General features: G+C 37.9%; 1 protein-coding gene across 1 annotated transcript; it reads right to left on the reverse strand.

The window, feature by feature from the left end:
• Positions 1 to 782: 782 nt before the first annotated feature.
• Positions 783 to 14,296, reverse strand: LOC124159402 (putative serine protease K12H4.7). The gene is made up of 8 exons (XM_046535188.1): positions 13,820 to 14,296; positions 12,266 to 12,447; positions 5,863 to 6,095; positions 5,134 to 5,266; positions 3,253 to 3,566; positions 2,638 to 2,770; positions 1,089 to 1,258; positions 783 to 1,009 (listed from the first exon to the last, which is right to left on the reverse strand). The coding sequence occupies exons 1-8, from the start codon at positions 14,039 to 14,041 to the stop codon at positions 903 to 905; spliced, it is 1,494 nt and encodes a 497-aa protein (XP_046391144.1). The 5' UTR covers positions 14,042 to 14,296; the 3' UTR covers positions 783 to 902.
• Positions 14,297 to 14,718: the final 422 nt, after the last annotated feature.

A 14,718-nucleotide genomic window follows, 5' to 3' on the forward strand; every position in this document is an offset into this window, starting at 1 on the left:
ATTTCCTTGAAAATATAGTTTTATTTTAGTTACATATCTTATACTAATACATATCATTTTTGTTGGGTTTAAAGAAAATTTGTTGAATACTTAAGTTTCAATTCCGTACTAATTTTTCTTAAAGACTTACACGATTTTTGCTTCTGGGGAGGGGCAACTGCCCCCCCCCCCTGCCCCTCGCTGGGTACGCCCATGGATACGTGCTCATTTGGACGGTATTTAGGATAATTCCTTCACAGAATACCATTGCATTGTCAGCTACCACGCTGAATGCGGCACCCATGGTTAAAGGCATACTTAAAGGCAGTCAAGGAAAACGCGTGACGTTGGGCAACACTGCTCAACGATGTTAACGCGACGTAGGACCGAGAGCGACTGAATTTTCGCACTACGCTACGCCTTCTGTCTGCTGATTGGCCAAGGGAAAGTCACGCGTCGTGAAACATTCCCTCCCCTTACTTTAGCCACACCAGCTCATCATCAAAGATAAAATGAAGAGGATATATCTCGGGGGAAAAGGATCGAATTATGAAGACTAGTAAGAATGATTGAGGGTTTCGTAAGATGTTTTCAAAATTAGATACTTCATGATTCCCTAATTTGGCTTCTCTTCAAGAACAAGGTAATCACACACAAACTCCTATCGATCATAAAATATCCACACATTATCATTACTAATGTGACTCCAGCATATGAATTAATAATCTGCAGTAATTCCAATTACCTATATTCTTTCAGCCATGAGCAAGAAATAGGGAAAATGTCATAAGAATCAAACACACTTTCACTGCAAAATGTGTATTTCACCAGTTCCAGGAGATAAATCAGTTACAAGGCCCTTGTAATCTTCAGATAAGTAAATGATAGGCAGAGTGGCCAAGTTGAGCAATACAACCGAAACATTAAGAGAACCACTGATTCATGATTTCTCTAACTTTTTCGTGGACCTCTTTCAACTGCGGAGGATCACTGATGTAAGATGGCATCATATCGGCGCAATGAGATGTTCCTGCAACAAGAGAAATGAGACGTCATAATGAAGCGGCTACATAGCATTACTATGTAAATATTTCACCACTAGATCTTACCTTCTATGAAAATAGCCGGTGAGTTAGGATTGACGGTCTTCGTTACCCCCAATGCATGCCATGGGTCAATTGAACCATGGATAAATATTATTCTGTCAGCTTGTATTCCAGTGCCGCCATAAAATACATTAGTTCTCGCGACGGACGAGTTCAGGAACTTTGCGTCGAACCTGCGATAAATACAAAAAAAAAGTCAGTCCCCAACATTTATTACAATAAGACGAATTTCACGCACACAAATATGAATTACTTTTTATTGACCTCATTCGTTAGATATTGGAGCATTATTCCTTAATTCTAAGATAGCCAAAAATCCATATGAATTTGTTTTTTCTTTTAATGGAAATCTTTTCAACTGCATATTTAAGAATTCTATCACAGAACATTTCCCCACTGAATTAGTGATTAATTTAATCGGTAAGTATTGTAAATTAATTATTAACTTTCGAAGTTATTTCAATTAATGACCGAAATTATTCTGCATGTTACATTTTGATTGCTCGAACTAGCACACTTGTTTTTCAAAGGACGAAGGCAAATAGTTTAATTCTCCACGCCCCTCATACAATCGCCTTGGGGGGTACTGCGTTGCAGAACACAGTTGCTCAGTATGGTGCCAATTGAGTAGCACATCATCACCAAGATGACTGAAATACCAGCTAATAATATCGGAGATTTCTACAATTACAGGAACAACAGACGGGTTTCCTTTTCCAGAGTTCTTCAATTTTCATAAAAAATGCATCCCGTAAAAAAGATTAAATACAGTTTTGTGTCAACAAGGAATGCAAAAAATACAACCAAGTGAACAAAATATCCATTTCTATACTCAAACCTGACATCAAATATGACTGAATTATGGTTCTTGGCTGAAATTATGACAGGACAGAGAAATAAAGGCTGTTAACTAGAAAATTTATTACAAAGACACCTGATTCAAAATTACGACAAACCAGTTGCGAGTTCAACGCAGTATAAGCTGAGGCCGATAAATGAGAATTCTCTCACTTAAGCCGTCACCTTCAAGAAACTTCTAAACCAAGAGGTAATCCTCCATGCCTTCACAAGCAGAATTTATTTGCACCGGATTTATTTTTTAATTCATTTTATGTTTTATTTTTCACTCCGCAAACCCAACCAATAATGATAAAATCCAAATTAGGGCCAAATATGAAAAACCTGAAATTATTGGTATGGTAGTTGGAGGAGGCGACCGACAGCTGAGGTCATTTGCGCCATGAGGGATGGGTAAGGAAAGAAAGATGGAGGGACACCCGGAACAGCATTAGCCTGCTCTTAACGAACATCAGCCTCTCTTAACGGAAGACACCGAGGGGACCACGGCTAATCGTCCCTTCCGACGGATGGAATGTTGCGCTTGAAATGTCCTCCACATAGCATTCAACCAGGGATCTGAAAATTCACTGCCACCGCCGGGATTTGAACCAGAACCCACGGGGTGGGAAGCCAACACTCTAGCCACCACGACAAACCGATTCCCTCGAAACTATTTTCGAGTCATGAATAATGCAAGGCAACTGAAACTTACGTGCTGCCAAAGATGTCCTTGCATTGCTGGACGAAGAAACTCAATGGAAAGCCACTTCCGAAGGGCTGCGCTGAAGAGTCAGATGTCTGGTAAAATCCGAACTCGCTGCAGGTTTGATACATCCACTGACGCACTGGAACGCGAGATACAAAACAGCTTAATACTGCCCTCATTCAGGATTCAGGTCACTCTGAGAGAACTTTTCCAACAAATTACAATTTGAGTGGCCAACCATCCATACGAAAAAACTCACAGCCATAAAAATTAGATAAAATTGCATTAGTGGTGTAACTGCATTTCAAATGTAGTGAAGAGAGATAATAATGATGAGGTTAGAGTTTAATTGTATAAATACATGGGTTTCAATCGTTTTTACTCATTCTGCCATCAATAAAATCTATCTCCCATCCCAACATGAATAATGTAAATTATGTATAGATGAAGGGCTTAGATTGGAATAAATAGTCTTGTCATACAGGTATTATGTGATGGAATCCAGTTTACGAAGTACGAGGAATGGAAAAAGGATAGACGCGGACGGAAAAGAAATAAAACGGCCCAAGAGAAGCAGCCCAAAGCGAAGACCAAATACAGAAATGGAAATTTCACACTCACTCATGAAGTTCTCATCGCCGAAGTTTGTAGTTTTCAAGTAACCGATGTAGTCGTTGTAACTGGTATCAAGACAGCTTTCTCCCAAATTGTTCATTATGAGCGTGTTGAGGGACGAATAACGTTCCAAAGAAGTTCTTCCATCATTCCTCGTCATTACTTGACAAGCCGTCCTTATTCCGACTGTTCCAGCTTTCGGATCAATGAGTCTTCCGTTGAAGGGATTATATTGTACAACGTAAGCCCAGTTATCAGCCAGCAGCTCATAAAAATTAGAAACGTCGTTTTTCTTGCTGAAATCCAGCGGTGAACAGAGCCTAAAATATGAAGATAAAAAATTGATTGGCTTTGGCGATTGGGATTGGCGTCTACTTTACTCGCGTAGCGTTTTAACTTATGGGATGTTCATCGGCTGTGGCGCAGCTAGGGGGTGGGGGGGTTTGGGGGATAACCCCCCCCCCAGAGCTCACAGAAATTTTTAAGTTAAATCTATTTTACTTAATTGGATTAATATTGCTTACGGAACAGTGTGAGGATTAATAAAATATCCCTCATAAGACCGTAAAAATCACCAGTTTGAACCATTTATCTTATTTTTTTCCGGCGGAAGGTCTCCGCACCTCCCTTACCTTACCCAAGCCCCCCAGTATTAGTTGCGCCTGAAACCCCCCCAAGCCTTAATTCCTAGCTGCGCCCCTGTTCATGGGTATCTCATTACAACTTCTTTGACATTGAACCATTATCAAATTATGAAAACCGGAACTAGCCACGGTGACATCTTTACGGAGTCACGCGCAATGCACAAATTGTGCAAAAAATCCACAGAGAAAAAATCATTCACCTTGACAAAGTACGAACCCGGATCCCCCGATTATCGGTCGAGTGCTTTAGCCAGTTAAGTTACCGAGGCGTCACTCTTCTCTGTGATAATCAAAGGACTACACCGGACAATCATCAATCATTATCACTTATTTTTAGAGATTTTAGACGAACTTCCCCGCGAAATTTGAACTTGGGTCCATGCAGAAAATTATTTACTGCTCGCAATTGCTAATTTAGCATTATTTTTTGGGGTACAACTAAAAAGGATGTTCAATACTTTCAGGTGCTGCATACTCATATACGTAAAGCTTTAATGACAAGTTATGGAAATAATGAGCGTAGCATATAATTTTACGGAGACTTTTCAATCGTTGCTTGCGAAGGTGAAATATCCAAAGAAACGTACTCCATTTTTATAAGAAATGAACACTCAAAACCAACTGTTTTCTCTAACAACTTCAGGTTTTTTTAAAATTATTCGATTTTCTCAGGCTTCTTTAGGTAATCCTCCCTGGAATACTTTCATAATGAACAAAGACCTTTTCTCTTATAAAGCACTATTAAGTCTGCAAACGTATTTATAGACATTAAGATTCATAGAAATTCGTCATCAAGTCATATACACAAGTACAGCGGCACATCAAAAAGCCACTTGTTGAAATTAACTTGTGTTTCAATTCTTATTCAGCTACAATTTAAGTAAGTAGGTTAATTTTTCAACGATACAATACCAAATAAATTCACAGATAATTTATTAGCAATGAAAACAATCAGTGACTTTCAAAATTCATTTTAAATAGTACCACCAGTTTCGACAATCATGCCATTATCAAGCATATAAGTACCAATCCTTGGTATTTATGTATGTACTTGATAATGCCTTATTAGCCGAAACCGGTAGTATTTTTTAAATTAATTGTGGATGTCAGGAAGTGCTTTCATCACTAATATGGAGGCCTTCCACCACCTTCAAGCTTCAAGTTTCGATTTAAATCACAGATAGATTTTAAAAAAAAGGGGGGGCAGGAAATATAACGTAACAGTCTCTTCACTTTGCCTCACCTGAACATTTCAGAAATGTAACTGGATTGTCCGGCTTCTAATGACGACGCAATCTGTTGAGTTGCTTCACGGACTTCATCCACGCATTGCGGACTGACAGAGTTTATGGACTCCTGGACCACTTCAAGGTACTCTTCATGAAAAAAAAACAAACCTTATTAGTAAAATCTGCTTGAACAGAGACCAAGAAAGCGTGGCAAAAAAACGTGCTATCAGCCATAACTTGCTAGGAGTAGTGAAAATAATGAAGAGAAATAAGTAGCGCTAACACACAAATAAGGGGGCGTTCATAAATTACGTGAGGTTCTTTTGCCGATTTTTTGGAACCCCCTTACTGAGATTTCCTGAAATTTGGCACGACCTCCTCCCGCTAATTTCATGTGAGATTGTTCAAAATGCGTATTTTTAGTATAAATACGTTAATACATGCTTCATTACGTTGGATTCACTTTTTTTTAAACAATTTGTTCAGTTACATTTATTTAATATTAGGTAAGACTAGTGTTTAAGAGTACTGAGATCGTAATTTCACACAATTTCTTGCGGAAAAAAATTACGTGATACTCGCCAGGAAATTTCGCGAGAATCGGGTTTACCCCCTTCCCCCATAAAGGCCTCACGTAATTAATGGAGATGCCCTCTAACTTGCTAAATTTTAATGATAATATGCTAGAAAAATCAGTAGTGCTAGCACAAATATGACCCTTCAAGTTGTAAAAAGTCACTTACCTATGAAATCAGCCTTCGCCTGGACAGGGCCGCTGCTCGATACGGCACCATGCACCAAGTGAGGGTATTTCAACCTCATCCAAGCAGCCAGAGAACCAGGGTATGACCCGCCGAACACAACCCATTTGGTTCCCACCATGTTGTACTTTTCATTCATCGACTCAATGAAAAATGCTAGGTCAGCCAGGGCTTGTTCACTGCTTAAGTATTTTATGTTTTCCACCGACATGTCCCTATTATTTGGAAAAAATCATAAAATGGAATTTAGTAAAACAATGAAGAAAATTAGCAAGAATTTGGTCGTTACAACCACCAAGCGTTGTATATTTACAAATCAGCTTAAAATTAAGTAGATTAAAATTTTCAATGGAAAATAACTTCTTCACTTCTTGGTACGTAAAAGGTTCCCTTATTGGCGGGTGGCGTAAAGATGGCTATGCAAGGAACGATGAGGCAAGAGAAGATACTGCGATCATTTTTTTTTCATAAGTTAGCATTAGCTTAGCAAAACGTAATCGCGGGCAAACGTGTTGAGCCGACCAATACCATGGTGGGCACCAGATACGGCATATTGTTGACGAATACTTGAGAGTCAAGCGACACATAAATAAAAACAAGTTGTAAATATCTGGAGACGCTGTTTCCGAGTTTTTAGCGTGGTCAAAGTTCTGCCATCTTGGTTTGACAATTTTAGGACTAAGTCTCCCACTTATATTTTGAGCTGGCAAAGTTTTTTTTCAATGCACTACAATAAGTGTAAAATGCTACCATAATCCAATTTATTTATCCGGTGATTGACATCAGAGTTCTCCCATCATTCGTGATACTATTAATTTATAAACTCTGTGTCCTGTTAGCCAGTTTACTGGTTGGGATATCTGTGAAAATATACTTTTGTACTGTATTTTTTATTTCCATTGCCTATAATGAATTAAATACCAAAATAAGAGTACGGAAATGACTAGTTTACACTCGTTAAATTTTATTTTCTGCTAAGCTGGTTGTAGAACGTAACCGTGGTGATTGATAATAATTTTTCCGTGGAAAAGATGTTTGAAACAACTTTGCAAAGCCTACCAATGAAGTAAGAAAAAAAGGTTTACATTGTCGGTTCCACAGTTTATTTTAATTTATCAACGAGTTATGACCAAAAATTTCACCACATAGTAAGCATTTATCCTTATGGGATTGTCAATGTTTTGGTCAAAGTAGGCTCGGCTAATGTTACCCAAGTAGTCCCATTCCTGCCACACTTCGCTCCATGCTCGGAACCAGTGGTGACCCCCTCCAGTATATTACAACCGCCTTAGGTGTTAGTGACAACAATTAAAATTTAGATTTAACAACAACACACGATAGGGGAAAGTTTTTTGGTGGAAAAAAGATGTTAGTGGTAGCTTTGACAAGTGCAGCTATTTAGCGGGATTTAAATCAACTACTTAGTAAAACCTCCATTTTGTTTGAACTTTGAACCAGTTTTACACTAAAGTTAGCTTTTGCCGCTTACATCTCTTTGCTTTTCACTGCTTCAATTGATATCACCCATAGATATTGTAAAAATATAACCAAATAGGTTGAATTTTGGAGGAAAATGGGGTCGTTCACGCCGCCCAGAAATTGCAATTCATCGAATTAATTTGGGAAATGGGAAAGTTACATTAGACGAAACAAAAATATTCCCCATTAAGCCATTATCTTTTAAGATTAAAATAGGAAAACGGGACACCAACTTTTTAAGAGTTGGAGACGTCATTAAAATATTTGTTCATTAACTCGACCAGGAACAACCTTATACTGAGGGAAGGAATCATTCACAAGAAATTAAGTGACAATAAACCACGCAAGGTTATTGGACACCACCAAAGAGAAGCTGAGAAAGGGAGAAACGTTCGGTATGAGTTAGTGACTTCATCAAATTCTGTGAAAGGATGAGGGTCGTCGATTTTCCATGGTGAATAGCTCAATAACTACGTGATGGATCGAAAAAGGAAAAATGCGGATCTCTCAATTTAATTAACCCTATCACAATCGTCATTTTTTTGATTGGTGAACGAGCCAATTGATGGCTTCTAAATAATTCCAAAATATATGCATACGATTTTTTGGGGTTATTACATATTTCACAGGTTAATATTTCAAGTTAAATCGTTTTCCTAAATTGGGTTGTCAAAAATACATTATTGCAACATAATTACGCAATAGCCGATTTGACACGTTCGCGTACCACTTCCTATTCACGAGCAGCGTCGCACTGCTGACCATCTACATACTCGGGCAGTCCATTTTCAGTTTCCAACAAAGCCAATCATATGAATTTATGCCCTCTTTTCCAGAATGAAGCAGTAATTCCCGTCGCTATTACACATTCTCAAAAACCTCAATTTACAACTAGGAGTACCATTTTATGCCTGAATTGAAAAAATGCACCCTAAATGTGCGCATAGTAGCTTTCTCGAAATCCTTTTACCCCTTAATGATCTTTTATCGTATAATCACTATAATTTCGTTTGTAAGCAGTTATTCCTTGCCTCAACTATACCAATAAGTTATCATTCAATTACGATTTGTGTCTTTTCACTTAAGTGGGAGCCAACTTCTACAACTCCCTAGTTACTAGAGTTGAACTAGAGTGATCGGGAGGTACGAAAGGTGGCATAAAAATGCTCTTTTTCTCCTCATTCAATTCTCAAATAGCAAATAAATATTTTTAATATGTTAATAACTATTTAGCATTACAGCTAGCTTTCATCGTCCGATGGTTCTGTCTTAGAATCAGAGGTCGTAATATTTTTATTCATAGCCGGCTTGGGTCACTCAGCTCCTTTAATATTGAATTGTTGAATAAATTATCCATTTATAAAATTGTGTGAATTCTAGTAAGTCAACGACGGCCGTATGAAACATTCATATTTCTTCACTCAACCTTTACATTTTTGGGAAAAGGTCCATCAAGTGGAGGAAAACAATTACACTAATTACATTTTCAGGGCCATCATTCAAGATTTTACTTAGCTCAATGGCTATTATAAGGAGTTATACGGTGTACAGAGTCTAGTATTTCAAGCAATCGGTTCATGCCATACGATCATTGGACAAATGGGGATAAGTGGGCGGCCCTTTCTCTAGCGGATGCTGCACAAATTTTAGCCTCCAATTTGTTAGACGAGCATCGCTCCAAAGATAAATGATTAAATGAAGTGAGCTTAATTTTTTCTGCACTCACAATCACTTTTTATGTTAAGACAAAACAAGCAAATTAAATGAAATAATTGTCCAAAAATTATGTAACACCACTAAAGCCTTAAATCAAGGATACATTTTTCAAACGATAACAGGAAGGAAGATGGCTTGATACAGAAAAGATTTATCTTGTCATCGATAACAATCTGATTTTCTTGGAGTTATCATGACCTTGACGCAACCTTCATATCTTATGGCTGTACGCTATCAGCACCAGGTATTTCCAACACTGTCAATCGATGAAAAGAACTTAAATTTAAAACACCAATCGCAACCATGAAATGATAAGTTCTATATTCACGCGTGCATTCGGTTTGACGAATCCTCTTTTATTTATGCAAATGCTGACGCAGATAGTAGTTAATATAATACGTACGTAATATAAAAACACGTCCATACGAACCAGATAAACTATTAAAGAAAGCGAATATCTTCAAAAAATATTATAGCAGTAGCAAAATAGTCGCAAGAAAGGGTATGAATACGGTAGCAAAAGCAATTTCATAACGCACGCCCTTCGCAGCTGAAACAGCAGTAAAGGCGATGAAAGGAATGAAGCAAGCCGTTTGGATGCAGTAACGTAGGCCTGGAGTAGGCGACCGACAGCCAGGGTCATACGCCATGAAGGAAGGATAGGAAGACAAGGGTGGAGAGAAACCCGGTGTCGGAATTTGCCTACTCTCAACGAAAGGCGCTAATGGGATCACGGCTTAACGTTCCATCCGACGGCCGGAGTGCTTCACTAGAAGTGCCCTCCACTAAGCACTCAAGTGCGGATCGGGCAGCCTCTACAAAATCTCTCCCACAACCGGGATTTGAACCCGGACATTCTGGGTGGGAATCCAGTACTCTGCCGTACTTGCCTAATATTGAGAAGCAACCATAGCCGTCCAATCGGAGCATTCTACACGTTTGCGTAAATTGTACCAGCATACCCAATGACTCAAGAGTTTTTTTCGGACAAGATAAACATCATGAGGAAGAGAGCGCATCCAATAATAGAATACTCTTCCTAGAAAGATCCGGTGACAGATGGTGCAATGAGATAAATTCAGGTCAGAGTCTTCTAGAGTTCCTAATAATAGCAACGAAGTAGCATTGTCGCAAACCACCATCGTTTGGCATACCAAGATGGCGGACTGTGTTGAAACCAAGGAGGTTTGTAAATATCTGGAGGCGCTATATTCGAGTTTTAAGCGTGGTCAGAATTCCGTCATCTTGGTTTGACAATTTTCGGACTTAGTCTCAAACAGTGTACGTATATAACCAAGTATTCTATTCCTTATATCGCCTCTGATTCATAAAAGGAAAATTAAAGAATTACTTCCTGATTGTCGTCGGAGTTTTCCGATCGTTCGTCACACTACTGTGTATATTAAACTGTCCATATAGTCATATCGTGATGATAATATAGGGACATGAACATACTTTCGTACTAATATTGCGACCGGTACGCTCTCGTAAGATTTCCATTGGCTGTAATCTTATAAAATACCAGTAGAAGTGAGGGGGAATGGATATTTTACATTGGTAAAATGCTATTTTGGTTAAGCTAGTTGCACAGCGGAACCGTGGTGATTGACAATAATTTTTCCTTAGGAAAAGATATTCAAGGCATATTTTCACGAAGCCTTCCCGTAATGACAGAAAAAAGGTTTACTGTATTCGTTTGCGATAGTTTATTTTAGCGTAACAACGATCATGACCGAATATTTCACCAAATAGTTAACATTGACTCTTATGAGATTATCAATGTTTTGGTCAAAGTAGGCGTGGCCATCCTACCCAAGCACCCCCATTCCTGCCACACTGCGCTCAACGCTCGAAACCAGTGGTGCCCCCCAGTATATTTACAACCTCCTTGGTTGAAACATAGGCGTCGAGATGTATGGAGGTTCTTTTACAATTTTCCCACTCAAAATTGAAATAAATGGACAATTCGTAGGCAAAAAAATATTTCTAATAATACCATGAATGAGTTTCGGTCTCTACACTTTATTTCCAACGTTCCCATAGTTGTCACGCTTCAAAACTTCGTTTGGTTCTCATAGTCCCAGGGAATCAGCTCAATTCTTCTTGAATGCCACTCGATCTTCATACGTTGAATAAACCTTACATTATAAAAAAACATTATGTAGGGTGGCAAAAATTGTTGTCACGAAATTTTAATCTTGGATATCTGATATAGCCAGTTGGAATCAAACTTATCAATGATGATTAGGTCGAAAACGCACCATGTTTTTAAACTACAAACACTTTGAGCCGAAGGCATTCGAAGTTATGAGTCTGAAAAAAACATGTCTTGGAATTCTTTGCTTGTCGGAGATCGCGATGTATCCAAACGGTGCGTTTTCGACATAAGCATCATCTGTAATGTTCCTGCTGGAATCAGCTGTCGAGGGTTGAAGTTTTTTTGACAAAATTTTTCTCCAACCGTTACATACCACACTATCGGACATCTGTCTACGCTAGGTCTCTATATGTCACCTCTTGAGAAGTATGGAATCAATTGTCAGACGATGTAAAAAAAAATCTAAAAATGCATGTCAATTCAAAAAGAAATATTATGAAAATTGCTACATGCGAATTGATTATTGTAAGTTAACTGAATATTGTGCTAAGTTAACAAAACCAGATATTTTTATGAGTACTCATACGTTATTCTTGCTGATAGTTATATATATTCAGATGTATTTTTTGTTCGATTTTGTCATACATTAAGTCGCAATCTGTGACACCGATGTTTGATGTAAATCTACAAATTGTTTGTAATATTTTTGACTCTTATAACAACTTTGACTCTTATACTTATAACGTGTATGTTCCTAGGGTGCACACTTCACTTGTCTCGGAATAATAAATTTCATTTTCTATTTCTATATCTGTCCATTTTCCCATACGATTCTATAGGGGGCGTTTAAGTTAAGAGAGCACAGTCTTTCCTATAAGTGGAAACGTAATAGATAACTCAACTTGTTAAAGGAAAAGTGTTGAGAGTGAAGTCATGAGTAACTGCAACGCAGAAAACTCTGCATTGAAATTGCACATAAGCTATGTCCATCGTAAAGGTCCATCAGGTAAATTGAACGCTTATATTTGCAAAGAAGTGCTTGAAGTTAAATCAGGAAGGATAAATCATAAGTATAGAAAACTATTCACTTACGGGGTAGGATGACTCTTGCCGTAAAAGCGATGCTCGAGCTGGAAACATATGGCCCCGTGCAATTTGGCGAGCTCTATCCACTGACCGTATAGCATCCATCCCACGCCTATTGCTCCTTCTCCGCCAATCATTAAAAATGCTGGGCCACCAGGGTTATGATATGAGCTGTTAGTAAAAAATCGCTGCGAAACGAAGACAAAAATTTTTAATCAAGACAATAGACAAGACAAATCAAGACATCAATCAATAAAAGACAAGTTTTAAACCAACCTGTGTTCGATCAAATAAACATTACTTCGTTGAATACAGAAAAATCACAAGTGAGAAAAAACACTTAAGAAAACGGTGAGGCTATTACTGAGCACTATAGCAACAACACACTTGTAAAATATATAAAATCCTATTGTGTTAATTTTCTGTTCCACGATTAATTTTTCATACAAGAAAGAACTGTTTCCGGCAGAATAACAAATAACTTCTCGAGTAAAAATTAGATTGTTAATGTTACAGTGGTTTAAGGTATGTTAATATTTTCATGCCACAACCCAGCGGGTATATCCATTTAAATGAGGGTGACGAATTAAAAGAGATTAATTTTCAGTTTGTCCTAATTGCTTAATGCGTAGAAAACAATCATAACCAATCCTTCAAAAATTTCCACTAGGTAAAAAAATAATAAATATACTCGGGACATTTTCTTAATTAAAAATAGTACTTACACATCACGAATGATAACACGGCTCTCGGTTATGCAAACACCATAAATTTTCAAAGATTATAAGAGAAGAATATTAATGATAGATTGCTGTTTCCACAATTCACTTTCTACTCAATAAACCATTGACCTCAAAATATTTTCATTACATGTGGTTTATTTCAAGCCTGCCGCGTGAAGGGCGATGAAAATCACAATGGTTGCCATAGAAAAAAATTCCCTAGTCCGGAAATCCAACCTCGAACCTAAATTCTTTAATCACCACTGTAATAAACACGTGGTCTACGCAGTAGCCCGGAAGCCAGAGGTCCGTGGTTGTATTCAAAGGGAAATTTTTCCCGTGATAATTAATACGATTTTCATTTCAGTTTAAAATATTGAAATCAGCTCAACAAATTCCAAGTAACAAGAAGAAAGTCATGTTTAACACTCAAATATAATTTTATCCACAACAGCGAAGTCTCTCGCGGTATAAATTTCAATTATATAAGTCAAAGATATTCTTACTTTCTTTCCATAAAACTATTAAAGGTTATATAATTTGAAATTCAACCCCATGGATTTTCGATGCAACTCGGGCAGTAGATATTACATATCCGAAGAAAGACGCAAAGGACAAATGCAGGAATATATTTCTGCACATGGCTTAATAAAAACACATTTGAAAATAATTGTTTCAAAACTTAGTAAGCATAAAACCCAAGCACTAACCACATAACCGGCAAATAAAAGGAACTCACATCCACAAGCTACCTTTATATGCAAAACCAGAATTCTATAACACTCATATGTAGTATAAGAAGATACCCGTGAAAAAAAAATTCTATTATATTGCTTACCTGCGACCAAGTACGTTCATCAGTGGGGTTGAAGTGATCCAGCTTTTGATTGAACCATTCCTCAGGGGGATATCTCACATTGGAGGGTAGGGTCGGCCCACGAAGTAATTTGTTGTTATGCTTTCCACGCATAAGAAATCTCATCCCGTTTGCGCCACTCATAAAGAACATTAGGAGAAGTAGTAACGCAAAATATTTTGTTTTAAGCCCTATATTCTCCATATTTGCTGCTTTAGAGAACTATCACCTATAAACTTAATGAAATTTCATTCAATAACGACCATTAAGCGACACTAAGCTTCTGTGCTTGAAGAAGTGTCTCAAACACTAATTTTAAGTCACCGGAGGTTCCAAGCTCACTATCGCCACTTCTCGTTGATCAATCTTGGCTGCAAATACTTCGGATGCTGTGGTTGGTCAGGCGAGAAGATTTGCAGGTGCACACGATAAAAGGAGCTTCATATCAACGGGGAATCCAGTAATTCTCAAGTCGCGAGGAAAACAAGATACCCCGCACGATTATCTATGTGATATATACCTGAGATAACACTGACCCACTCCGGTACCAAATATTTTACAAAAAATTCCATGTTATCACAATGCCACCTGAACGGCAAACGATTTTGACCTAGATAAATATTTCACCGATTTCAATGTTAAAAAATCCCTCGGAGCGTCCGGCGTCAAAAAATACGCTAATCTGAGACTTAACCTTCAATAAAAAATACAAAAAAGACGGAAGTCATGAGAGGAGCAATCTAATATGAAATAAACTCAAAGAAAAAATCTTCCAAGGAATGAATTAAACCACCACGATTCAAGAACACCGGTCCAAGGGAATTCTCTCACGACAATTCAAAACACCATTATAAATATTAAGCTTTCTAGTCCCTCGCATT

This window comes from Ischnura elegans, chromosome 5 (assembly GCF_921293095.1).
Source record: "Ischnura elegans chromosome 5, ioIscEleg1.1, whole genome shotgun sequence".
Lineage (NCBI taxonomy): Eukaryota > Metazoa > Arthropoda > Insecta > Odonata > Coenagrionidae > Ischnura > Ischnura elegans.